The 24,386-nt window shown below is 58.1% G+C and overlaps 10 protein-coding genes across 10 annotated transcripts; 2 read left to right on the forward strand and 8 right to left on the reverse strand.

The window, feature by feature from the left end:
• Window positions 1-1,014: 1,014 nt before the first annotated feature.
• CDEST_14171 (Putative Zinc finger, UBP-type, UBA-like superfamily, Zinc finger, RING/FYVE/PHD-type) lies at window positions 1,015-4,157 on the forward strand. The gene is made up of 4 exons (XM_062930327.1): window positions 1,015-1,402; window positions 1,509-1,576; window positions 1,653-3,772; window positions 3,832-4,157. Exons 1-4 carry the CDS (start codon window positions 1,369-1,371, stop codon window positions 3,968-3,970), a joined length of 2,361 nt encoding a protein of 786 aa, XP_062786378.1. The 5' UTR covers window positions 1,015-1,368; the 3' UTR covers window positions 3,971-4,157.
• A 1-nt stretch (window position 4,158) lies between these two features.
• On the reverse strand, window positions 4,159-5,843 carry CDEST_14172 (Putative HORMA domain-containing protein). The gene is made up of 5 exons (XM_062930328.1): window positions 5,490-5,843; window positions 5,380-5,405; window positions 5,281-5,319; window positions 5,179-5,207; window positions 4,159-5,111 (listed from the first exon to the last, which is right to left on the reverse strand). Exons 1-5 carry the CDS (start codon window positions 5,658-5,660, stop codon window positions 4,570-4,572), a joined length of 807 nt encoding a protein of 268 aa, XP_062786379.1. The 5' UTR covers window positions 5,661-5,843; the 3' UTR covers window positions 4,159-4,569.
• A 1,766-nt stretch (window positions 5,844-7,609) lies between these two features.
• Window positions 7,610-8,847, forward strand: CDEST_14173 (Putative calcineurin-like phosphoesterase domain, ApaH type, metallo-dependent phosphatase). The gene has a single exon (XM_062930329.1). The coding sequence runs from the start codon at window positions 7,641-7,643 to the stop codon at window positions 8,772-8,774; it is 1,134 nt and encodes a 377-aa protein (XP_062786380.1). The 5' UTR covers window positions 7,610-7,640; the 3' UTR covers window positions 8,775-8,847.
• A 67-nt stretch (window positions 8,848-8,914) lies between these two features.
• Window positions 8,915-9,487, reverse strand: CDEST_14174 (uncharacterized protein; the record flags this gene model as incomplete). The annotated part of the gene is made up of 1 exon (XM_062930330.1): window positions 8,915-9,487. One exon carries the CDS (start codon window positions 9,485-9,487, stop codon window positions 8,915-8,917), a length of 573 nt encoding a protein of 190 aa, XP_062786381.1.
• Window positions 9,488-9,553: 66 nt separating this feature from the next.
• CDEST_14175 (uncharacterized protein) lies at window positions 9,554-10,411 on the reverse strand (the record flags this gene model as incomplete). The annotated part of the gene is made up of 1 exon (XM_062930331.1): window positions 9,554-10,411. The coding sequence occupies one exon, from the start codon at window positions 10,409-10,411 to the stop codon at window positions 9,554-9,556; it is 858 nt and encodes a 285-aa protein (XP_062786382.1).
• Window positions 10,412-10,938: 527 nt separating this feature from the next.
• CDEST_14176 (uncharacterized protein) lies at window positions 10,939-12,009 on the reverse strand (the record flags this gene model as incomplete). Its single annotated transcript, XM_062930332.1, has 1 exon — window positions 10,939-12,009. One exon carries the CDS (start codon window positions 12,007-12,009, stop codon window positions 10,939-10,941), a length of 1,071 nt encoding a protein of 356 aa, XP_062786383.1.
• A 1,191-nt stretch (window positions 12,010-13,200) lies between these two features.
• On the reverse strand, window positions 13,201-15,018 carry CDEST_14177 (Putative FAD-binding domain, FAD/NAD(P)-binding domain superfamily; the record flags this gene model as incomplete). Its single annotated transcript, XM_062930333.1, has 1 exon — window positions 13,201-15,018. The coding sequence occupies one exon, from the start codon at window positions 15,016-15,018 to the stop codon at window positions 13,201-13,203; it is 1,818 nt and encodes a 605-aa protein (XP_062786384.1).
• Window positions 15,019-15,372: 354 nt separating this feature from the next.
• On the reverse strand, window positions 15,373-18,326 carry CDEST_14178 (Putative FAD/NAD-linked reductase, dimerization domain superfamily, FAD/NAD(P)-binding protein). Its single transcript, XM_062930334.1, has 3 exons — window positions 17,816-18,326; window positions 17,277-17,713; window positions 15,373-17,170 (listed from the first exon to the last, which is right to left on the reverse strand). The coding sequence occupies exons 2-3, from the start codon at window positions 17,593-17,595 to the stop codon at window positions 15,750-15,752; spliced, it is 1,740 nt and encodes a 579-aa protein (XP_062786385.1). The 5' UTR covers window positions 17,596-17,713; window positions 17,816-18,326; the 3' UTR covers window positions 15,373-15,749.
• Window positions 18,327-19,307: 981 nt separating this feature from the next.
• Window positions 19,308-21,623, reverse strand: CDEST_14179 (uncharacterized protein; the record flags this gene model as incomplete). Its single annotated transcript, XM_062930335.1, has 4 exons — window positions 19,308-20,375; window positions 20,487-21,267; window positions 21,344-21,521; window positions 21,596-21,623. The coding sequence occupies 4 exons, from the start codon at window positions 21,621-21,623 to the stop codon at window positions 19,308-19,310; spliced, it is 2,055 nt and encodes a 684-aa protein (XP_062786386.1).
• Window positions 21,624-22,276: 653 nt separating this feature from the next.
• Window positions 22,277-23,844, reverse strand: CDEST_14180 (Putative NADH:flavin oxidoreductase/NADH oxidase, aldolase-type TIM barrel; the record flags this gene model as incomplete). The annotated part of the gene is made up of 3 exons (XM_062930336.1): window positions 22,277-23,199; window positions 23,292-23,551; window positions 23,651-23,844. 3 exons carry the CDS (start codon window positions 23,842-23,844, stop codon window positions 22,286-22,288), a joined length of 1,368 nt encoding a protein of 455 aa, XP_062786387.1. The 3' UTR covers window positions 22,277-22,285.
• Window positions 23,845-24,386: the final 542 nt, after the last annotated feature.

The raw sequence follows: 24,386 nt of genomic DNA on the forward strand, positions 1-24,386 counted from the left end.
AGGGAGAGGCGAAGATTCCGCTGGGGACTAATGGAAATTGTTTTTGGAGCCGGGATGCGGGACTTGTGACGGAGCAGGCGGTCCTCCATGGGCGATCTCGGTGGTAGCAGAAGAGCCGGGCTGGCCAATGGGGGCCTTCAATGACCATGCATTAAGTCATGGAGTTTCCAGCCAGTGCAGCGATAGCTCGGCGCCTCGGAGAAGACAAAATTTCGCCCTCCACACGCCGAGGGAGGGGGGGCACTGGGCAGTGAGCACTGAACACTGTGGGGTCAGCGGACAGTGGACAGTGAACAGTGGACTATGGACACTGGGCTTCTTCTCTGGCTGGCTGCCACTTTGACGCGGCAGCTGCATCCGTTATCTGATCCACTTACGGTCCATTCAGAGTATCCGATTGGAGGAGGGAGAAAGACGAGACAGGGGATGTTGTACTCCCTCGGCTCAGCGGTGCAGCCAGTCTTATCGCCTCCCCGAGACCGCTACCAGCTGGTCGGGGCGGGATTTGCAGCTGTGGTGGGCCTTCGCCGGAGCGTCAACAATTTGTCATCGTCGTCGCCAACGCCAGCGAAAGAGATGCAATCTGATTAGATACGCAGTGCATCTCCGTCGTCGCTGCCTCTTACGTACATGTCCGTCCCCCGTCCTGCAGCTAAGTCCGGGGAAACCGCTTATAGTGATACATCAGCGTAAGACCGCCTTGCAAATGCAGTAATCCACATCAATAGCACGGAGATGAACATAAGAGGCAAACAGGCATGTAAACCAAACCATCATCACATTGCCCTCCAACATGTGTGTACTAACTTGGTAAACTCAGCAACCCCACTCTACTACGTAATTGCCAAAATCGCAAGGTGCACACCACACTGTGCTCCTCCCCAAGCTGAGCTAAGGCACGGGAAGCTGTCGAACTTCTAGGGCGCCAGGTCCCTGTAACCATGCCAATCAAAGCACTGGGAACCCTTTGGCACCTAAACTTCCTACCTGTACCTAGGAAACAGGGATCTACAGCCACTACTACCACCGCGGGGCAGTTCTTCTAGTGTATAGTGCAGTGCAGCACCGACCCCTCCTTGCTCCTTGTGCACCACCAACTTTCTGCACCAGCTTGAGCTTGGACGCACAACAGCCGTTCTTGCCTTTTGCCTTTGCCTTTGCTGCGCTCACATCAGCTTCTTTCCTCCTGCATCCCCCTCTCTCACCCCTCCACAAGGCTGAGCTTGGCCACACGAAACCAATACACTGACTGACCCGACCGTCTCTCCTCTCCTAGCTACCTTACAAACACAACACACACCTCTACCAGCACCCCCTCTTACCACCACATCAAGACAACAAAACACACGCCTCAAGAGCCACGTGAACATGGCGTGTCCGCACCTTGAATCCATAGGTTCAGGTAAGTAAACCCCTACTATGATCCCTTCATATCCTAGTACCCTACCTCCTACCTACCTACTTTTGGGCGAACACCCCAGATCTTCCAACTGACTAACTTCTTGCAGCGCTGCAGCCGCCGGCGCCCTTCCACTCCGTCTATCGGGAAGACTGCACCCAGTGCTTCGACTCCATCGTATGTTGGGTCTTTCGACCATCCACACTGCTACCGCCCGCTACTGCCATTCCTTTCTAACTACTTGGACCATCAGGACGACCCTGCTGGTGTCGATGTCTGCCTCCAGTGCTTCAACGGCGGTTGCGCCGGCGACCGCAACCATGCTCAGCTCCATAAACAGCTCTGGAGCCACCCCCTCGTCCTCAACATCCGCCGTACTCGCAAGGTTGTCGTCCGTGACGAGCCCCCCTTGAAGATGTCCAAGCTTGCCATCGCCGCCGAGACCGAGGCCGACCGATACGATACCAAGACCACCGTCAAGTGTCTCGACTGCAACAAGGACCTCGACCAGTCTAGCGACGCACTTGCGCCCATCGTCGATGGCATCCTCAAGGCCAACACCTTCTCGCGCAAGGAGGAGGTCAAGGCCTGGGAGCAGGAGCTGACCAGCTGCGAGCACATCCTCCTGATGCAACAAGCCGAATCCCGAGCGATCCAGTCCGGCGACCTCGGGCACTGCTCCGCCTGCGACTTGCACGAGAACCTGTGGCTTTGTCTGGAGTGCGGGAACCTGGGCTGTGGACGGAAGCAAATGGGCGGCGTTGACGGCAACTCGCACGCGCTCGCCCACTCCGATCAGTCCGGCCATGGCGTCGCCGTCAAGCTGGGATCCATCACCCCCGAGGGAACAGCCGACGTTTACTGCTACAAGTGCGATGAGGAGCGCATTGACGGAGACCTCGGCCAGCACCTCGCACACTGGGGCATCAACCTGGCGAACCAGCAGAAGACGGAGAAGAGCTTGACCGAGATGCAGATCGAGCAGAACCTGCGCTGGGACTTCAGCATGACGACCGAGGACGGCAAAGAACTGAAGCCCCTGTTCGGTGCCGGCCTGACCGGCCTCAAAAACCTGGGCAACAGTTGCTACCTCGCCAGCATTGTCCAGTGTCTCTTCGACACCCCCGCCTTCAAGAACCGCTACTACCTGCCCGACCGCGACCTTCCCCACGTCCAGGAGCCCGCCGCCGACTTGGAGACCCAACTTCGCAAGATGGCCGACGGCTTGCTCTCCGGCCGGTACTCGAAGCCCGACTCGGACGTTGTCGCCTCCGAACACTCTCCCGAAATCTCGCACCAGAAGGGCTTGGCCCCGGCCATGCTGAAGCATCTGATCGGCAGAGGCCACGCCGAGTTCTCGACCATGCGCCAGCAGGACGCTTTCGAGTTGCTGCAGCACATCTTCAAGCTCGTCTCCCGCTCTCAACACCCCTCGGGCCTCGGCGACCCTACCCAGCCTTTCCGTTTCACTCTGGAGCAGCGCCTGCAGTGCCTCGGCTGCAAGAAGGTGCGGTACTCGACCAACGAGCAGGACAACATCTTCATCGACGTGCCTCTGGAGAAGGAGCCGGTCGCTGAGGGTGCCGAGGCACAGGCGGACGCATACAAAGCCGTGACCCTGAGGGAGTGTCTCGACAACTTCACGGCCGAGGAGGTGGTCGAGCTGACGTGCTCTGCTTGCGGCAGCAAGGACGGCTACACGAAGCGCTCCCTATTCAAGACTCTGCCCGAGAACCTGGTTGTCAATGCCAGGAAGATGGCCGTCATCAACTGGGTACCTGTCAAGATTGACGTTCCCGTCATCGTCCCCGACGAACCCTTCCTCCTGGACGACTACCTCTCGAAGGGACTGCAAGCTTCGGAAGAGGCGCTCCCCGAAGAGCCCGAGAACAGCGCCCCAGCGTTTGTCGCGAACCCGGAGGCCGTCAGCCAGCTCGAAGCCATGGGGTTCGGCCGCAACCGTTGCGACCGGGCCCTGCATGCCACTGGTAACTCGGACGCCAATGCGGCCATGGAGTGGCTGTTCGCACACATGGAGGACCCCGATATTGACGATCCTCTTGTCCTGAGCGGCAGCGCTGCATCAGGTGGTGGTGCTGGTTCGGACGACCCGGAGAAGATTGAGATGCTGGGTGCCATGGGCTTCTCTGTGCCCCAGGCGAAAAAGGCTCTTCGCGAGACCAGCGGCGACATGGAGCGTGCCGTCGAGTGGCTCTTCAGCCACCCGGAGGACCAAGGCGTCTTTGACGATGACGCCGCAGCCGGCGCATCTGAGCCCGTCGGTCCCACGGCCGAGGCCGGCAGCGCGGCGACGCCTGCCAAATACCAGCTCCAGTCCATTGCCTGCCATAAGGGTACCAGCATTCACGCCGGGTATGTACATTACAAGTCCACACAGCATCACATCCGACGTATTACTGACCGACACGCAGACACTACGTCGCTTTCATCCGCAAGGAGATCGATGGTCGTCCCCAGTGGGTCCTGTTCAACGACGAGAAGGTGGTCGAGGCGGGTGAGATTGAAGAGATGAGAAAGTTTGCCTACGTATACTTCTTCAAGCGGGTTTAGTTGGTTGCAGTCACAAAGTACAGGCGTTTTGGAGGGGTAGGGGGGGAGTAACGAACGAAAAAGATGACAGCCACGCCGCAAGTCCTGAGCTGGCTGACCATGACGGGCGGGTGGACGGACGGGGTTGCGATCCGGGTTTGCATGAGTCAATGATTGAAGTTGAGAAGAAGACGAAGCATTACAGCATGGGCGGGCGACAAGGCGGTGCTATGTAGAAGACAATAAGGCATTATTGCATGTCGGTGTAGAAAAAGGGGAAATGAAGGCCATTTGAGCCGTGAGATTATAGATGATGATGCTATGTGCTTTTCCACATGGCACACGACCGACTGTTCAATTCTAGCCCGCGGCGCACTTTTTGCCAGCAACAAGTCGGATTAAGAAAACCATAACGCCCAGACGCCCCGACGCCATCTTCTTGCCCTCCAGTGGTTTGCCCACTTGCCAAGTGCCCTGAGATTGCCCGTGTATCGCCTCGATTTGGGCTCACGCGGTGGCTCAGTATCACCCCTGACGCCCGCCACTGAAGTCCCACTCGCATCGTACATTGTCCTTGTCCTCGTACTGTTGTCGTTGATCGATACCGCGGCGGCCGGTCCTCATTCGGCGAGGCGGTAGCTGACGAGGGTGTCGACGCGGTGGTTGCTGGTGCTGAAGCCGCGCAGCTGGACGCGCTCGCCGTTGGCGATCTCCTTGGCGTCGCTGTCGCCCCACTCGACGGGCACCTCGGAGTCGGCGTCGGCGTAGACGAGGACGTTGAAGGTGCAGTCGCCGCTGAGCTGGGGCAGGAAGGTGACGGAGGCGGTGATCTGGCGGAAGATGGCGGCGATCTCGGACTGGATCTCCTGTTCCGTCTTTTCGGGGGCGGCGTCGGCGTCGGCTTCCGTGGCGGCGTCGTTTTCTTGGTCCGGCCTGGCGGCGGCGGCGGACGAGGAGGGCTTGGAGGCGGATTTGGACGACTTGGACGACTTGGCCGCCTTGCCGAAGATCTCGACGTCGAATTGCCAGCGCTCGACGTGCTCGCCCGTGTCCTTGTCGGTGATGACGATGACGAGCTTGGAGATCTTGCCGCGGAGCATCCAGCGGTCGAGCTGGCCCATGATCTTCTTGATGTAGGCTCGGACCTGGTCGTCCGAGGAGACTGGCGACTGGTTAGTATTTTGGGGGGGGGGGGTGGGAGGGTATGGGATCGCGGGGGCGGTTCGAACCTAGCATGTTGAGGCCATACTTCTTGACGCTGAGCGGGATCGTGTCAGTGAGTGTTGTGAATCGTTTCTGTGAGCGAAGGGGGGAGGGGGGAGATGACTTACGCCGAGAAGTCCTCTGCGGGATAGACGCCTCGTTGGAAGCTAGCAAGGGGGAGTCAGATTGTGGGCTCATATTCGTGGATGGGAGGTAAGGATTCCTACAGGATCGTGTGTATCGAGTATTGGAACTGGAAAAGCGGCATCGGCCGTTAGCTTGTTGTCGTCGCATTTGGGGACTGGAGAATTGAGACGAAAAGGGGGGGTTCACTGACGAACTCGGCGACGAGCTTCGCGCTGCCCTTGAGGGCGAGCTTGTGCACCTTGGACTTGTCCGACTTGTCCGACTTGTCGGTCTTGTCGGTCTTGACGGGCTTGTCGGCCTTGACGGGCTTGTCGGCCTTGACGGCCTTCGTGGGTTTGGCGGGCTTGGTCTCGGAAGCCATCGCGGCGGTTCTTCGTAACGGAAAAGAAAGAAGTCGATAGGGTGTCGGCGGGCGGTGCAGTGGTGTGGTGGTGTCGTTGACGTTGGTGCGCTTCGTAAAGGGGGAAGGGGGAAGCTGTTGGATGGCGGCGACCGGGACCGAGGAGGGGGGATTGAGTTCGTTTGTTTACTTGCAGGGTCGAGATTGATTTTTGGGAGTTGGTTGCGGGGTGATTGGGACTCGATTGGCGGCAGTGGTGACAGGCAGGGCTGTCTGTCACTTTTTAGCGGGGTACAGCTGCCTTTGGCGCTCGGGCCGACAGGGGGGCACCCGGGGGGCTCGGGGGGCTCGGGGGGGCTTTGGGGGCTCAAGGCTCGTGCTCCGCCGGCCGATGGCCGACGGCCGGCCCTGTCTGGCGGACGGAAGGCCCACCCCGAGTCCGTCCCATGTGTCTCTCACGCGTCAGTTCTCCAATGTACATCCTACATGAACTTCTCTACCATCTGCGTCCCGAAATCGAGAGCAAGGTATCATGTTCACTCCTCTGAACTCTACTTCCAACGACACAATGCCCAGGTACCCCAAGATACAAACAAGTGTCGCTCCCTTACTTTGCCGGTCTGTTGAGCTTCACCCTCCCCCCATCGGCCAACGCTACCATGGCGTGACTGACAAATCCAAATAGGTATCTCAATTCGTGTAAACAGGCCTCTATATCGTAGCATAGACTAAATGTGTGTGTCTTTTTTTTTTTTTTGGTTAACTACCACATTTGTAGCAGTCGGCCGTCTAGAGACTCATCAACTAAACATAACCTTCTCTCTTGCGGCCTACTCGGCCGATTCTGGCCGCCAGTTCTACAGATAAACGCTGTTTTTTTTTATATCAATCTTATGTCTGCTTACGTGTTGTTACTTTTTGGTCAGTTACGGAGATGCAATCATTAAAATTCGCAAAAAATAATAAATAATTGCCCCCAATTAAACAATCCGTGCCCCCCCCCACAGCAGACAACGCAGTAGATAGATCACATAACAGTGATGAATGAACTCGTCTCTAACAGCAACCAGAACACCTTCCCGGTCCCCTCCAACGTCGATAAGAACGGGCTCGAGAAAGGAGCACTAAAACTATTGGCCTCGGCGGGATGGTACTTCCCCTCTTCCTCGACCTCTTCCCGAGCAACCCGACCTTTGGCAGCCCGACCTTCGCTTTTAGCGATATAACCGTCGACAAACCTGATGGGACGATGATATGGTGTGAAAACAGCCCCAAGATCCACTTCACCGTGTCCACCGACGAGGTTGACGCTGCCGTCAAAAAGGACTGAGGAGCGTCTCCCTCGGCCACTTTGCGATGCAGAAGGGCGGTTCCGGCTTCCGAAGGGGGCAGGAAACCTTACATCGTCCGACGGCACCTTCATCACCACCAGCTTTGCGAACGTAGCTTCACGTCTTTCGGCCTTACCGCCGATCGTCCCGATCGTAGTCGGGTTTCTGAAGAGCGTGGATAGTGGCATTACCAAGCTTCACGCGCTTGTTCTTCCGCAGAAAGAGAACCTCGTTAGGAACGGCGGCCAGTGTTGGTATCAGGGTGATGCTCTGGGTGCCGAAGGTGGCCTAGGTGGTTGGAGCTATTTCTCCGTAGGTATTTGATACATTAGTTCTGTTTTCAGATGGGAGCGTAGTCCGAGAATGTTCCATTCGAATTTGGACTCTAGATTTACTTCCAACCAACTGTTCAACTCGCCAGTCTTCCCAAGTGTGAAGTTGTATCAGAACCCTTGTGTCATGGTTTAGTAGACATTGAGAAGCGACGCAGTGAAAAGCGCTCGATCAACGGTCCACTATCTACGTTATCCAGCAATTCGTCTTACCACCTCCACCGTATCGGGTTTAGTTGAATTGACCCTCAATCTCACTCATAGTCCATGCCGCCCCGCACATCGCTCTTCCATCGCTGCAATATGTAAAACGAACCGATACCCATCACACACCCACCATGGAACCGGCCTCGGTCAGCTACGACTTCCATGAGACCATTCAGAACCTGGACCAGACGTACACGCCGTCGGCGGGGTCGTCAGCTCCACGTAGGAGGCTCATCATCGTGGGAGATGTTCACGGACACCTTGCGCAACTGAGAAAGCTGCTGGAGACCACCGGCTTCGACAGGGACGCGGGGGACCACCTCATATTCACAGGCGACCTCATCAACAAGGGCCCCGACAGCCCCGGGGTGGTGCAGCTCGCGATAAACCTCGGCGCCAGTGCCGTCAGGGGCAACAACGAAGACCGCGTGTTGGCAGCGCACCGGCTCATCAGCATTGGCCGGGTGTCTGGCGTTTCCGGAATCGACGGGAGACCGCCCTTCGAGGACGACAGCACCCATCTACCTCGGGATATCCCCTACGCAGTATCCAGCGACTTCCTCGCCGCGACCCAGCTCTCAGACGCCCAGGTCGCCTGGCTATCGTCCTTGCCTCTCATCATTCGCGCTGGGCCCTTGAAGGGGGCCGCCAGCCCGCCCTGGAACGCCGGGTCGGTTGTGGTCGTGCACGGCGGCCTGGTGCCCTCGCTGCCTCTGGAAGAACAGGATCCATGGGCGGTCATGAACATGCGTAGTATCGTTTACCCAGCCGACGACGCGCACACGGGAGTTATTGGTGAGGCTCTGGCCAAGCGGGTTCGGGATCGCTGGTGCCGGCGTGCTGCTTTCCAGGCCACAAGCGACGAGGATGTCGATAGTTTGTCTCGCAGGCTTCCGGATTTGCGGGACGGTGGAGAGACCCCGAAAAGCAACTCTCCTCAGGGCCATCATCAAGACGCCATTCCCGTCGAAGCTGGAGTCGGCAGGCTCTGGAGGGATGCGTGGAACGAAGCCCAAAACTTGATCAAGATCCCGGAACAGCGGACGGTGGTTGTGTATGGTCATGATGCCCTGGCAGGGTTGCAAGACCAATTAGAGATCGAGGTTCCAAGGGGGCTTGGGGACGAAGAAGCACAGGGTTCTTGGACGAGGTACGCGTTCGGGCTGGACTCCGGGTGTGCATATGGCAACCCGCTCTCTGCCATGGTCATTGAGCCCAGTCAGGAGACAGGGGATATTGTGCATTGCGTAGTGCAAGTCAAGTGAGGGGGTTCATCCTAGCCGAGTAGACCGAATATGAGGTTGATGGATCCAGACACACTGAACAGACTTGCATTTCTTACAACCTATGACTTTCATTTAAACCACTGCCATGCAGCAACGCCACTGCCCCAAAAAGCAATTGGCTACCAGGGAGTTGCGCCACGTCCGGCTCCTCCAGATCCACGCCGGCCTCCACCTCCACCTCCACCTCCACCTCCACGTCCGCGAGGAGAGCCGCCAGTTTGTGCACTGCTGTCTTTGGTTGATGAAGAGGGCGCTTTGTCGTATCTCTGCGATCCAGGGCTCTTGCCCGAACCTCTTGGGCTCGGAGAAGCACCACCCCGTGACCCGCGGACGCTGGAACTGCCCTCCTTCCGGGCAGCTGTCCGTTGCATGATCTTCTCGATAAACATGGCAGGAAGATGATTGAACTTCGTCTCCCGGCGGATTGCGAAGATGTTGCGGCTGTAGAGAAGATATCTGGTGGAGAATTCTTTCCACATACTCTCGATGAAGCTGCTACCTGTGTGGTGTTTGGGGCAGTAATGGTTTGTCTCAAGGAAGGCCGTGACAGCCTTGTTGACACCAGCCTCATCGATTGTAATGTCATGGCAATCATCAAAGTCTATCATCCAGAGAGTCGTGACTCTCTTGGTGAAGTCGGCTCCAGCATGCGTGGTGGTCTCGTACGTGCTCGTCTGAGGCTGCAGTGCCATGATGGTCCTCAAGCTGATGTCCGAACGAACGGCCTGCTCTTCGACAGGGGAGCTGCCAATGACGAATTAAATATCGTTTGCATCGATTTTGGTGTCCCAGTGAAGAACTGCGAGCGCATGAGCCATGCCGGTGTACAGGTCGGCAGCGACAACTCCAAGCTCCTGGACCTGGTCTGCGTGAAGTTTGAAGTTTCTGAGCGAGAAGAAGAGGCCTCCTTGTCCGAACTTGACGCGGCCAAGATACGGACGCACCAAGCAGTCCTTGTTGGCAACGTCCGACTTCATCTTCTCCCTTGCTTGCGGCGGACAATACTTCTCGATGAGCGCGTGACGCACAGGGCGGGGGAGAGGGAAGATCCGCTCCATGCAGAGAGCGTGACGGGGCTTACGGGGGAACTCCCTGGTCTTGGGGAAGAAATCGAGGTTCAAGTCCCAGAAGGTTTGTGTGTCTGGAGTCGCGTACCAAAAGCAACGAGGAATCTCCACTTGACCATCAAAGAAAGGCAGCGACTGGAAACTCGCTTCGATGCGTTTGTGGACGACGTAGTTATTCCAGAGCTTGTCCTTCTGATCGGTGACGGGCAGCTTGTAGGCGAAGGTGGTTCCAGGGTGTTCGAAAACCTTACCGATGGAGCCGGTGCCGATCTCACGAAACTGCTCATTGGCACCGACGGCCGCCTGTTGACGTTGAGCAAAAGAGGATGAAGTCGAGACAGCTGTTCGAGTGGAAAGCATCCGTTTGAGGCAAGACTCCACAGGTTCCCCCTCGGTATCTTCCTCCAACCTGTCTTCCAGAGCAAGGTTGGCCACCATGGCCTGCTCCAAGGAGACCGCTCTCGAAAAAGCCATTGTTCCTATCGAGAAACGACGTCGGTCTGAGGGCTTGGGGAGGCGAGAGGATCCATCTTCAAATTCTTTCTGCATGGTAAGTAAAGGCGAAGAAACGGTATTGATGAGGCAGTGAGGGTGTCCAGGCGGGTAATAAATGTGTACTAGTCGAATAAGTAACAGCAGAAGACGTGTTCAATGCTGCTTTTAAGTATTCTCAAAGGCATGACGTTCCTATTTCAGTCCATAGCATACTAATTTGTTGTATTGTTTCCCTGAGAGTTCCACAAGTTGTGTTTACCTTAATGTAGAGGCATTTGTCTGCCATATCAAGTTTTACCGGTTTCCCAAACTTTGTTTGTCTTGCGTAGATAGTGTATCCAAGCAGGCAGGTTTAAGAAGGGAGGTATGCTGGATACTGGTTTGTCAGACTGCATTTTAAGGGAAACCTCAATCATGGGCCTTCAATCAGTGAAGCAAAACAGACAGACTGATCTATGGGGGACAACGCACATGATGGCCCACGGTTTGAGAATAGTAGACAGGTTTAAGGGCTACGACTACAATGTGCTTTCCTATCTATTTCGAAGAAATAGATGTCAATTCACTCCCAACGGAATGCATCACCAGAAATCAGTCCCTCTGGAAAACTTCCCTATTGTTTGTTTGATCGACTGGATAAGCTGTTGTGGCAGCTGTCTCACAGATTCAGTCTCACTCTCCAACAGACGCTTGCTGATTTCAAGAAATCGATCCTGAAAGACGTCCCAAAGCCTCTGATCGGTTTGGTTGTCGCTTCCCGGGCGTGGGTAGTATGGATCGTTGCGCCAGAAGCTTTTGCAGGCCTGCTTGATCCCTGCCTCGTCCATGGTCATCCTCCTGCAGCAATCGAAATCGAGAACCCACATGCTGTGCGGCCCAAGGACGGATTCACCAGAGTGGAAGTCCGTCGACCCCAGGCTTGGTGCACTCCGAGCTTTGGTCTGTTGGCGTCTCTGGGCCAGCACGAACTCGACGTCGTTGGCGTCGACTCGGGCAGACCAATGCAGGAAGGCCAGGGCGTCCGCCATGGCCAGGGCATAGCCTTCAAGGTCGAGACCGAGGTCCTCCATCTGATTGGCGTGGAGTGGCAGGTTTTTCAGGCTGTAAAAGCTGAACAACCTCTTGGGGGCCGTCTGATCGATGCTGCTGTTATGGCGGTGCTTTCGACGACCGAGGTAGGGTCTGACGAGACAATGTGCGTTGCTCGCGTCGTCGGCGACGTCGTCCGGGTTCTTTCCCAGGCCCAGCGTCTGGGCGAGCATTTTACGCACGTGGCGAGGCAGCGGTGGAATCTTCTCGCTGATGAGCGCATTGCAGGATGTGAAGGTTCTGGGGAGCCTGGGCAGAATCGCAGACCAGGCAGCTTCATTCTCCTGGCCAAGGAAGCCTTCGCATCTCGGCATGTTGACGCGGGAACCTTTGATGGTACTGGCCACACGAGGGCTTTCAAGGCTCTGGAGGACGTCCCGGTGCATTTTGTACTCGTGTGTGATGGACCGGCCCTCGCCCCCGTCCTCCCGCTTGATCACGAGCGAGGACTCGGGAGACGTGGAAGACCAGACGGAGCCGCAGTGGCCTGCTCCAATCTTGCGGAGCTGGTCTGTGGAGGCGGCGGTGGTGAACTGGTGGGTGCTGGGTTCGGTAGCCGACATAGTTGATGGTTGTTGCTTTGGATGTAGATGACGGTTCTCTGGTGTTTTCGTTATGGTCTTGGATGAAGAAACTGGAAGAAAAGAAGGGGAAAAGGGATGCAGCAGTGGGAGAATTGTTTGTATTACAAGGGCAGCAGGTCTCGTCTTTGACTAAGTGCCGGCTACAAAGGTTGCTTTCTTTTGTACAACCATGGAATGTACAGAGTTTCTTTCTATGGGGGAAAAAAACTTCCTTGTCTTTTCCTTTTTTCTCGCTTTCTTATCTACCTAGGCAGACAGGCACCATATCAGAGCCACCATATCCAATAGGTAGCAACAACCACTAGCAACATACATTTCAAAGACAATGGACGGCGTTTAGACCATTGTACACAATTGTTCTACACTCCCCTGTATATGTGCGCTATCATGGTTGTGATGGAGGGGAATAACTTGAAATCTATACCAAACTGGTGCTGGTGCCCCTCTGGGTTACCTTGGTAAGTGGCGCGTTAAGATTTTGCAATTTTATAGGCGGCCGACTCAAGGTGAAGACTCTCCTAGTTCGCCACAAACCTTGCCTTGGGTAGCACCTCGCCGAACCCTTTTCCTCCCTCGAATGTCCCATGTCCAACCCAGTTTCTGCAGAAGAATCAGACCGTAGAAAACGCTTATCAAAAAATGGTCGAACCAGGTGTCTTCAACTCAGTCAAATTTGAGGGCGAGTACTTCTATGGTGAAGTACGACTGTACTCGTAGATAACCCCTCAGATTGTTCCGTAAGCCGGCTTCAGTCATCATATAAGTCTCGTATAAGTCTACGTATCACAATGTAAAGAGTGTAACAAGAATCTCAGGGACACCAACCCCCGAATTCCCTGCGAGGCTTACTGGCCAGCACTGGTGGCTCGAGAACAAGAGACTGACCAAGCTCTCGGGGGCTAACGGCGGGTAGGGTTATGTTATTGCTGCTCATATAGCTTTCTCGCCATTTTCACTCTACTGACGTTTACCAAGAACTAACATCACAGCTTGGAAACACAGATACGAGAATCAAGTGACATTAACTATAGACGGTCATGATATGTACCAAAAAAAGGGATCCATATACAATTCCAGAGAAACCCAAGACAGGCTGGCCTTCTGACCCAACCACCACGACAAAGTAAAAAAGGTGAGAAACCCTCCCTCCCTCGGCCTCACGGTCCCGCATCAAACCCTCGCAAAGGTGACCCTTCTGAAGACATCCGCGAAATCGCCCTCAAACCCGGGACCCCGCTCGGCCGCCCTCCACGCGATGAACCCGTCGGGCCTCACCAGAACGGCCCCCGATGGTCCCACCCCGAAGCTGTCCTCGAACGTCTCCCTCTCGTTCGCCTCCACGACGTCCTCCCCGACGCAGACGAACTCGCACGCAACGCCGACCCGCGTCCCGGCCCCGTCCGCGACGCCCCTCCACCCCCCGTCCCTCGAGAGGAGAACCCATCCCCTCCCGAACAACGCCAGGCTCGAGATCTCCTCCTCCTCCTCCTCCTCCTCCGTCTCGCGCCTCACCATCGCCACGTGAGGCGCCCTCGTCCCGGGCTGGCCGCGCCACTCGTCGGGCCTCATCGCGTCCGGCAACCCGTCCCCATCCCCCTCGACCCCGAGGACCACGCCGGCAGAGCGGTAGATCTGGCCCAGCTCCATGGCGATGTCGTCGAGGACCTCCACCGCCCGCCCCGTCGCCGCCCAGTCTCCGCCGCCGCTGCGCGCGTACGGCTTGTAGTCGTCCCGCACGAAGAGCTGGTCGTGCCGCACGAGCGCCACGGGCCGCCGCTCCTCGTCGTACGTCGCCAGGATCGAGGCGTCCGCCGCGCCCGACCGCACGGCGGCCACCTTCCACGCGAGGTTGTGCGCGTCGGCGAACCCCGTGTTGGCGCCGTAGCCGCCGCGGTTGGGCGGCAGCGTGTGCGCGGCGTCGCCCGCGAGGAAGACGCGCCCGGACGAGAACCGCTCGGCGATCCGCGCGCTCATGTCCCAGTGCCCGACGGCGACGAGCTCGATGTCCTCGTCGCGGACGACGTCAGGGCCGAGCCCGAGGGCTTTACGGACGAGGGCCCTCTGGGCTTCGGGCGTGTCTGCCGTGTTCGTCCTGTTGTTTCTGTTCTTGTTCTTGTTCTTGTTCTTGTTGTTGTTATCGTTGTCGTTATCGTTGTCGCTGCTGTCCGGGGCATCGGGGGCATCGGCGGGGTCGGTGTTCCACATGAGCGCCCACCGCCCGTCGTGGTAGCTGACGAGGAAGGCCTCGAACCCGTCATCGCGGCCCTCGATGGCGAACTGCACGAAGCCCCGGTCCAGGTAGTGCTCCACAGGCGCGCAGCGGAACATGATGCTGCACAGGCTGCGGAGGTGACCGACGCCCGTCGTCGGGATGCCGAGCTGCTCGCGCAAGGCGCTGCGCGCGCCGTCGCAGGCGACGATGTACGACCCGTCGAGCGTCACCTGCTCGCCCTGCTTGTTGACGGCCGTGACGCTGACGCCGTCGGCCGACTGGGCCCAGGAGGTCATCTTCCACCCGAGGCGGAGGTCGGCGCCGAGCTCGACGGCACGCCGGCGGAGGATGGGTTCGAGGCGGTCCTGGGTGATGGCCGCGCTGATGAGAGGCGAGTAGACCTTGGCGCCGTCGCCCGGGGGACCGCCTGGAGGTCCTTTAGGCCCGCCGTTGGGTTTCGTGTTGTTGCTGTTGCTGTTGTTGTTCCAGTGCTGCTCGTCCGTCCACTCGCCCGCCAGACTCTGGACCTTGATGCGACGGGGCCGACCGCCCGGCGGGCCCTTGCCGGCGCGGAGCGAGCTGGCGGGGATGCCGACCGACTCGAGGAGCTCGAGAGTCCGCGGGGTGTAGCCGATGGCGCGCGGGTGCGGCGAGCTAGCCGTGTGGCGCTCGACGAGGACGACGGGGACGCTGTGGGCGGAGAGGAAGAGGGCGCTGGCGAGGCCCACGAGGCTGCCGCCGATGACGATGACGGGCGCCTGGTTTGGTGTTGTCATTGTTGATGTGGTGGATCTGGCAGGCGTTCTGGTTTTTTTCTAAGGGGTTGTAAGTGTCGTTCAGTCTAGGGAATGGATGTGGTTGTTTTGATGTGGATTAAGATGTCGGTGGATGATCACTGGTATGAGAGAAAGAGAGAGAGAGATGCAGCGAGGCAAAACTGGACCGATGCGTGTGATTTGTAGATCCGTCCCAACTGTTTCGCAAGTTTCATGCCGTCCTCTTTATACACAGTCCAGTTCCCATCAAGTTGTCATCGTCGAGCCGCCGCAGGCTCCGAGCCTGGCCCGCTCCGCTCGCATCGGCGCCGCCGGGCCCCCAAACGGCGCCCCACACGGAGATGCTCGGGTACCGTCTGTGCGTTCGGTCCCGAGCGGTCCAACCATGGCGCACACCAAATCGCCTAGAGAATCGCGCTGGAGCCCCTCGGTCCCGCGGGAATTCCTTAGTTGGGAAGCGAAGCCCTTCTCATACGCCCATCGTCCCATACATAGCCCGTCACATCGAGCCATCGAGCCATCAGGCCATCACCATCAACAAAACACATCACCACCAACACGGACTAGCTTGAATCGTGGAAATCGTCACATTGCGTAAGTGCTTGCTTGGTTGCCTAAAGGCCTCGTCAAAATACGCCAGAGATTACGTCCTCCCTCTCCTGGCTCCCTATGTTTCCGTCTTCATTACACATTCCCTCTCTCTCTCTCCCAAATGGCCAACCCACCAGTCATCATGCCTCGACCGGGCCAATAGTTGTGATGTCCAGCCCCTTGGCCAGCTCCGACTTTGACGGCATCTTGCCCAGCGACATCAGCTCGGCCGACTGCGCCATGGCAGGGTCTTTGCCCATCGAAGCCATGGCGACGACCGTCTCGCCGTTGGTGTAGTACGCGACGAAGGACGACTCCTCCACGCTGCCCTGCAGCACAATGTCGTCCCATCCGCCGACCGTGTTGCCGCAGTAACGGAGCTGCGACCCCAGCGCCGACCAGAAGACGGGGATGAAGTGCGGCGTCTTGACGGCCGAGTTGATGATGTTGTTTGCGACGGAGCGACCCGCGTTCTGCGCAACGTTCCAGTGCTCGATGCGCGTGTACTTGCCGTTGCCCCCGGGCCCGTGGTAGGGGTACGTGGCGATGTCGCCAATGGCGTACACGTCCTTCAGTCCCACTACCTCAAAGCTCTCGTTCGTCTTGATCGATCCGTCGTCCTCGAGACGGATGACCTTGTTCTCCCTCAGGAACTCGGTGGCAGGCGCGACGCCGACGCCGAGGATGACGAGGTCGGCCTCGAGCTTGGTGCCGTCCTTGAGATAGACGGCGCCGACGTTGGACGCGTCCGAGGCCGACGGCTCGGCCTTGTCGACGCCGGCGTTCATGTGGAACTTGACGCCGTTCTTCTCGAGGCTCTTTTGGATACCGGCACCAACCTTCTCGCCCAGCACTCTTTCGAGGGGAACCTTTTCCATGCCGATGACGGTAACGGAATTGTCCTTGGCGGTGGCGTTGGCGACCTCCATACCAATGAAGGAAGACCCGACAATGACAATCTTCTTGCCCTTGTCGCCGATGGCCTTGACAATCTTTTTGGTGTCGTGGGCAGTCCTCAGGGTGAAGATGTTGCCGAGGACCTTGAAGCCCTGGAGGGGCAGGTTTCTCGGGGTGCCGCCGGTGGCGAGGATCAGCTTGGTGTAGGCAATCTTGTCGCCCTTCTTAGTGGTGACGTTGCGGTCCGAGAAGTCGACGTCGGTGACCTCGTCAGCGACCCAGTCGACGGAGCCGCTCTTGTAGAACTCCTCGTCGCGCCATTGCAGGGCGTTGACGTCGGTCAGCAGGGCCTTTGACAGCTTGGTGCGGTCGATGGGAAAGTAGCCTTCCGAGGAGACAATGGTCAGGGGGCCGTCGTAGCCGCCGTTGCGGAGACCCTCGACGGCGCCCAGAGCGCCGGAACCTCCGCCGACGATGACGACCTTGTCCTTCTGGGCGCCGCCGGCGGCATTGCACTTAAAGTTGGGCTTACGGCGGCCGGCCTTGATGGTGGCCTCGTCGCCCGAGATGTAGATTGCGCCGTCGCGCTCGGTGACCTTGAATGTGGGGAGAGCGTCGAGGGCGGGGGCATCCTCGACATCACCGGTTTTGGCGTTGAAGCAGGCTGTGGTCGAGTTAGTCTGTGTCAAGACGAGAGAGAGGGGAGGTTGAGTGAGTGTGAGAGAGTAAGGGAGAGAAAGAGTAGGTGAGTGAGAGTGAGATGGACTAACCTCCGTGCCAGGGACACGTCAATCGGCCCGAGGTGGTGAGGACGCCCTTGATGAGGGGAGCGCCGTAGTGGGTGCACTTGGGGCCGACAGCCTGGATGGTGCCGCCGGCATTGACGAGCAGGACCTTTGCGCCCTCAATACCCTCGACCTCAACCTCCTGCTTGTCGCCTGGCTTGAGCGACAGCGAGGTGACGGACTTGAGCTTGTAGTCGGCCATGGTTCGTTGCGTGTGAGAGAGGAATCTCTTCTGAGCGGGTTGGCGCACGAGGGACAGGGAGGAGATGTTTGCGTGGCGGAAGAGGAGTCTGGCGGTTTGCATGAAGAACGGAAGATGAGAAATGCGACGATGGGCGGCGGAAGTCGAGGGGTAATCCGACTGCTGATGTAAACGGCGGGGGACGGGAGATGGTAAACGGTAGACGGTGAGAGGCGAAGGGCTTGAGAGGTCAGATAAAGCACAGGGAAGCCAAGGCCACTCACGCACACACCCACACACACAGAGTGGTGCGGGAGGCGGGACGTGATTTAGAGGCACTTACAGGAAGGTAAATGGATCCGGTGAGGGGGGAAGGTCTCTTTGTCCAGCAAATGGGAGAGGCGGCAAGGCAAAAGGCGTGATAGCGGAAATATCGGCGGCGAGGGGGATGGGTATGTAGCAGTGGATGTAGGCGTATGGGATCGTGTATTAGATTGGCGATATTGACGTTGACTCGTATGACGGACTAGGGGGTCGAAGTTTAACTGGTGGGCGATTCTGTTTGTGTCGTAGCGTAACCGAAGGGAGCAATGCGTGTTGCTGTCGGCAAGGTATCCGTAGGTAGGTGGTATATGTGAATTGTATGCGTTTGCGTGCTCTGTACGATAGGCAGAGGAAGAGAGGAGGAGTCGGCAGTGTTTCTGTCGACAATAATCGTCATGCGTGGTGGACGGATGGATACGCTCGCTCTCAATGGCTGCAGATAGAGGAGAGGAGGCCGGGCGGTGATGGATATGACGGTTATGATGAATGATGCACGATGGACGAAAATAATCAACTGTTCAATTATGACGCCATGACTGTCATTGTGTGCTGGGTGGGGGAACAGCTTGAACTTGGGAAGGAGGAGAGCTCCTCCCGGGATCAGCACCGACGCCAGACACAGGTAGAGGTACTTACCTACTACCTACCTTCCTTCCTTCTCCCCGCCCGCCTGCCTGCCTGCCTTCGGAAACAGCTGCCTACTTGCCTCCTTCCTTCTCTCTTACCGCCTTGTCCCTTTCCCTTCCGTCTCTTCCCCCCCTCTTCTACCATGTCCGTTCTGCTAGTCGCCTTTTCTCAAACACGGCAATTCAATGTCTTCTTCATAAGGAAGGGAGAGGTACATGCATAATTCATTAACACACTCGGCACTCAGTTAACTGTGTAGCTTGCTTAGGTGGGTGGGTGAGTGGGTGGGTGGCAGTTGCTTGCTTCCCTCACCTCCTTCCACATGCTTGAGCTCGAAATGACGAGAACTGCCCCACTATGTCTCAGAACCCCCCTGCTCGCTTGGAAACGTCCTGCTCCCTATTGGCCTCAGCCTCGGAGCTCTGTTATCCACCAGTCCCGATATAGATTAGCTCGCCAAACAGGGTGCGATAACCCCACTCTGCCCCAGACTCGGCCCATCGTCCGTCCGACAACGGGAAAGATCGTTGCTTGAGCTCCTGTTGCTGTTGCCGTTGGCTGTTGCTGTTGCTGGTGAGCTCAATCAAGCATTCCCATCGTACAAGCAACCCTACTCAACATCAGCTCGATTCCATGCGCAGCATCACCAACTTCACTCACATGCGGACGGATACTTCGACCCAATTGAACATCCGTTAACTACCGGTTCCCAGTATCCCAATCCCACATGTACATACGGATCTTGACAGTCCGCACTTTTCCATCGTCACGACTCCCTGGTGATAAAACCTACACCCTTACATGCGCCTTGAACTCCCGATCCCGACATCAATCCCAACAACATAGCGCCAACGAAACACTAGAACCACATCCGACCCGTCCGCCTAGTAGTGGCTGTACCCGACGGTCATGGTCGCTCGGCAAACTTCTTCCTGTATCCCTTCAATCGTGTCTGCCGTCTCAGACCCAATCGTCACCGGCGAACCGTCAATGGCGCCTCCGCTGAATATCCCATCGAACCCTCCCATGTCGCCGGCCTCGAAGAAACTGACGTCCTCCTCGAATTGCATCCCGAAAGGCAAGCTGTTGTTAATGGCCTCGGCCACCGCTGCCGCCGCCGCCGCTTGCTCGTCCCGCTTCTGCGCTGCCCTTTCCACCGTCGCCATCGCTCGCCGGTGAAGCTCCCTAACCACCACGTGGAGCCTGTGGAATGCGTCCTTGTTCAACACCTCCAGCATCATATCAAACAGATGAAGCGCATGGTTGGCTAGCGCATGGTCCGTCACTAGATGCTCGTGTTCCGGGAACACAAACATGTTGGACAGGATGATGATGAGTCCCGAGAAGTGCGCACACGAGTTGGTCCAGATGCTGCAGTCCGTCATGGGCGACTCGGCGAACAGCTTCATGCACCTTCGGCTCAGCTCGACGCACTTGTCCCACCCGTCCGGAAGCGGGGCGTTCTGTTTGAGGCTGGCCGCCACCGGCACTCCGTCGAGATCCCTCATAGCCGTCCGGCAGTACGAGCTGATGCGATGCACCCAGTCCGCGTCGTGCGAGTAGATGCCGTGCGTCATCACCACCACCACAAAGTAGTGATGGTATACGAGCGACATGTGCACCGCCGGCAGCGCATCAATGTTCTGCAGCACAGAATCCAGCCGGAACTCGGCCGGTATCTTGTCGTACCAGCTCTCGAGCATTTCCTCCAGCCTCGTTACCCGCGACTGCGACTCCTGCCTCGACACCTTGCGCGCCCTCGTGCTGTACAACAGGTCGTACACCTTGCCGGCGATGTGGCTGAGCTCGACCCGCGCCCGGAAGAAGTTGAACTCGCTGCCGTTCTTCGCCGCTATGATGCCGGCGCCGTCATTGGGGTACAACTCCGGAAGCGCCAGGTCAATGTCGGCATCGAGCTGGAAAGACGGCGTTTTGGATCGCAAGCAGATGTCCTACGGTTTGCTTTAGCCTTGCTACCCGTCAACCTGTACCGACACCCCCACGACGACGACGACGACGACGACGACGACGACGACGACGGGGCGACAACGCTAAACACTCACCTTGTCCATGACATATACCATCCAAAACACTCTAGATCTCTGCCGGGCGATCTCGGGTGGGTAGAAGCGCTGCGAACCCCTGTCGTGTAGTTGCATGCGATGCGCCAGACGGATGGCCGTCCCGATGAGAACCGACGCCGGCTTGGGGTCCTTGGTCCCCTGGAAAAGGACGACCATGCCGACGAGGACTTGGATCCCTAGCAAATCCTCCTCCCGTGTCACGAGGTCCGACACGACCGACTGCACGTTGCGCATGTGGTGCAGCACCTTCTGGTCTTCTATCAGAGCCTCGACGTTTCCCGGCTCTTTCAGCGTGCAGCGATACCCCAGTGCCATGGCGATGTTGATGGCGGCCCACACCGCGGGGGACCGCTGCGAGCACGGCGAGTACCAGTCGGAGAGCATGCGCATAAACGTCTCTTGGTCAAAGAGCGGCATGATGGAGTTGTACCGGCTGAAGAACTCGTCGATGACGGGCATGATGTCCTCGAGCGGCGGCAGCTTTGGCCTTTCCGGCTCCACGACCCATTCGCTCGGGCTCGCGCTGCACGAAAAGGCGTTGTTAAGGTCGGTGTCCTCTGGCAGGCTGTCGTTGCCCGGATTCTCCAGGTTCCCCTGGCTCCCTGATGCCCCGCTGCTCGCTGGCAACTCCGTTGTATTCGATATGACTGACAAGGGAGGCGGGGCTTGGCTCGAAAGACGCTCGTTGGCATCGAGTGCGCGTTGCAACTGCTCTTCTATCCTAGCCAGGCGGCTCTCCAGCTCCTCAACCTTTGTGGCGCTACACCGACTGTCAGACATCACGACCGGCATTGATGAAGAGGTAGGGGACATGGAGGGTTTTGGGGCCAGCTTACTCTCCTCCAGCCGTGCCCTGTTTGGGTTGTTGCTGCTGCTGCTGTTGGCGCTCTCTGGCCGGTGCAACCCGACGGCGGACCGGGGTCGTTTTGCATTCGGTCTTGTACAGGATGCAGTTCGAACATGCCGACTTGAGCATGTCGCACTTGATCTTCTTGACGAAGCACAAGTCGCAGGCTACGCGTGTTAGTCGAGAGACCTGCTCGTACCCAATACTTGTGGGGTCATCAGGATCAAGCGACTCAACTCACCCTTGCGGCGTTGTGACGAAGTCTCCATATCGATCGATTCACTTTTGGGACCGCGATTTTTCAGTCAGTTCAGTTACCGTAAACCAAGCGGGACGGGGCAATGAATGTCGAGGAGCAAGACGTCTCGGAGTCTTTTATTTTTTTGAGGAACATTGCCCATTTGAGGCTCGAGCCGTGAATCTCAACTTACCAATGCGAATCCAAAGGATCAAACAGGGGTCGGGGGTCGTCCGCAGGCACGCGTGTATCCATGCAACGGTGGGTGAGATTACAAATCCAAAGTCCTCCAAAGACACGGCGAGTGGACCACCGTCAAGCCACACCCCGCGATTCTCCAAGTTGCTTTGGGTGCCGTTAGTCTCAGTCATTCCCTGTATGCTGAGTTGAGATTCGCCCTTTCTGACCAAGAGTCTCCATGCTCTGGTCTGGTGTTTCGCAACGAACCATAGTCCAATGATGGATACCGGTTGGACCATGTTGCGCAACAAGTGTTGGACACGCTCCTTGGCCATCTTACTGGAATATGCAGTATCAGTCACGAACGCCACTAAATGTCAACTTGACAGTCGACATGTGAAGCTACACGTGCGTGTCTTGCTCATGCAGACAGTGTTCCATGGGTTCAAGATATACGTATACAGGAATGCTTATGTCTATGTCTATGCTAATGCTCTCCTCCCCAAATCTCAACTAGGCCGCCGCAGTTGTGCCGTAAGGCAGAGTTTTGCCGGAATAGTGGACGCCTCCGTGGCTCTCCAGCTTATCGCCGTCCGCGATCAAGTCGGCGTACCAGGCCTGCATGTCCTGGGCAAACACATTGACGGCCTCGGGGTCGCTCGCGTCAAACGGTTCCTTGCCCTCACCGACGAGGCGGATGTTGGCGCTCGCCGCCGCCATGTCGACGCCAAAGTCGTCCTCGATCATCTCTGCGGGCCGGATGGCGGCCGTGATGCGGCCCTCGAGGATGTCGGGCGCGATGCGGAACTCGTACGCGCCGGGGCGGCCCAGGGAAACGCCATCGACGACGTCGAGGGCGCCAATCATGGCCCCGACGGAGCGCAGGCCGCCGACGATGTAGGCCTTGGTCTTGCGCGTGGCGGCGTCGCCCAGTCCCTTGACGACGGTGTCCGCAAACTCCAGGAAGAAGCCTTCGCGGCGGAGGGTGCTGTCCTTCTTCCACTCGAGGCCCAGGCTCTCGTAGGTGCCGCCCGAGAGCTCGAGGAAGTCGAAGCCGAGGCCCGACAGGCTCTCACACAGCTCGCGGGCCTCGTCGGGCGTGACGCCGCCGTCCTGGAACTCGACGCTGTTGAACTTGGCCGACAGGATGAAGCCCGGCGACGTGCGCGCGCGGATGGCGCGGCCGATGTCGGCTATGAGGCGCGTGCGGTTCTCGACCGTCTGCACGCCGTACTCGTCGGTGCGCTTGTTGGTCGTGCGCGAGAGGAACTGGGCGATGAGGTAGCCGTGGGCCGCGTGCACTTCGATACCGTCGAAGCCGGCCTTGTCGAGGTACTCGGCGGCGTGGGCGAAGCCCTCGACGATGCGGTCGATGTCCGCCTTTGTGGCCTCGCGGGGCGTCGCGAACTCCGAGCCCATCTTGGGTTCTGGGTAGTCTTTGTCAGTCGAGGTTGCCCATGCATGCCGCAAACCAGTGAGGCTGTCGAGGACGGGAGGAAGGGAGAAGGGGAGGACGAACCAAGCTTGACAGCCGAGGCGGAGACGGGGTTCGGCTGGATCCTTTTGGGCACCTGTCTGCCGGCGTGGTTGACCTGGGCGACCATCAGGCTGCCGTGGGCCTTGCCGGCGGCGGCGACGGCCTTGAAGGCCTCGAAGCGCTCGCCGGCGGGCTCGCACTCCTGGGTGATGATCATGTCGCCGGTGCCGCTCATGTAGTCGAATTCGGTCGCAATGTTGCCGGTGACGATGACGCCGAAGCTGTTTGGGCCTTCGCCCCAGCTGCGGTGGCGTTAGTTGGGGTCCTTGAAGGAGTACTACGTATATATATCTATATATATATGTGTGGGTGGATGGGTGGGTGTGTTCTCTGGGACGTACCGACGGTAGATCTCGACGAGCTCGGGCGTGGGGATGCCTCTCTTGGAGGGGTCGGTGCTGCTCCAGGTGGCGAGGCTCTCGGCCATGGCGCTCTTGAGGAGGCGGTTCTTGGCTGTCTTGTCGGAGAAGGGGAAGGTCAGGGGCCGGGCCAGGGGCTCGGGGCTGGCGGGGGCGGCCTGGTATCGCGTGGGCATTGCGGCGATGTTGGGTGTATTTCTTTGGGGAGATGGGCCGGAAAACAGACAAGTGCCGTTATGTATGCGCTGAATTAGGTGTTGGAGATGATATGGGAGTGAAGATGGAGAAGGAGAGGATGATCGCCATCACCATGCTGACGACGGCTTCTTTCTCTCTCTTATGGCTTTGTCGGACGTGTATCCCAGGGGTTATCGCCGGGGTTTGGAACGATGGGGCCATGCTTTCCCCCCTCCGCGTTCGACCGAACCGGCGCGAACTGGCGTCGAGGCCGTGGAGGTAGTAGCTTCCACGGCGTACGTGGCGGTGCCCGTCGAGGTCCGTTGAGGTCCGTCGAGGCCTATCCCGGCCCGCCGTGGCACGCCGTGGAAGGAGAAGCTGGGCCTCGGTGAGTGTCGGTGAGCCGAGTTCAGTGCTGGTCAGCGTCGGTGAGTGTCGGTCAGCATCGGTGAGAGATGGCCGGGCCACGACTCCAGCCACCCGCGGAACTCCGTGGAGTTCCACGGAGGAAAACCCCCGCCAAGCATCTGGATTAATAATG

Source organism: Colletotrichum destructivum, chromosome 9 (assembly GCF_034447905.1).
Source record: "Colletotrichum destructivum chromosome 9, complete sequence".
Taxonomy (NCBI): Eukaryota; Fungi; Ascomycota; class Sordariomycetes; order Glomerellales; family Glomerellaceae; genus Colletotrichum; species Colletotrichum destructivum.

Bases quoted from the DNA above. Each gene is read 5' to 3' on its own strand.
- CDEST_14171 (XM_062930327.1), top strand. From the start codon at position 1,369: ATGGCGTGTCCGCACCTTGAATCCATAGGTTCAG. The intron at 1,403-1,508 runs GTAAGTAAACCC...AACTTCTTGCAG, and splicing joins CCTTGAATCCATAGGTTCAG to CGCTGCAGCCGCCGGCGCCC. The intron at 3,773-3,831 runs GTATGTACATTA...ACCGACACGCAG, and splicing joins GGTACCAGCATTCACGCCGG to ACACTACGTCGCTTTCATCC.
- CDEST_14172 (XM_062930328.1), bottom strand. From the start codon at position 5,660: ATGGCTTCCGAGACCAAGCCCGCCAAACCCACGAAGGCCGTCAAGGCC. The intron at 5,208-5,280 runs GTAAGTCATCTC...GATCCCGCTCAG, and splicing joins CCCGCAGAGGACTTCTCGGC to CGTCAAGAAGTATGGCCTCA. The intron at 5,112-5,178 runs GTTCGAACCGCC...ACCAGTCGCCAG, and splicing joins GTATGGCCTCAACATGCTAG to TCTCCTCGGACGACCAGGTC.
- CDEST_14173 (XM_062930329.1), top strand. From the start codon at position 7,641: ATGGAACCGGCCTCGGTCAGCTACGACTTCCATGAGACCATTCAGAAC.
- CDEST_14178 (XM_062930334.1), bottom strand. From the start codon at position 17,595: ATGCAAACCGCCAGACTCCTCTTCCGCCACGCAAACATCTCCTCCCTG. The intron at 17,171-17,276 runs GTTAGTCCATCT...ACTCGACCACAG, and splicing joins GACGTGTCCCTGGCACGGAG to CCTGCTTCAACGCCAAAACC.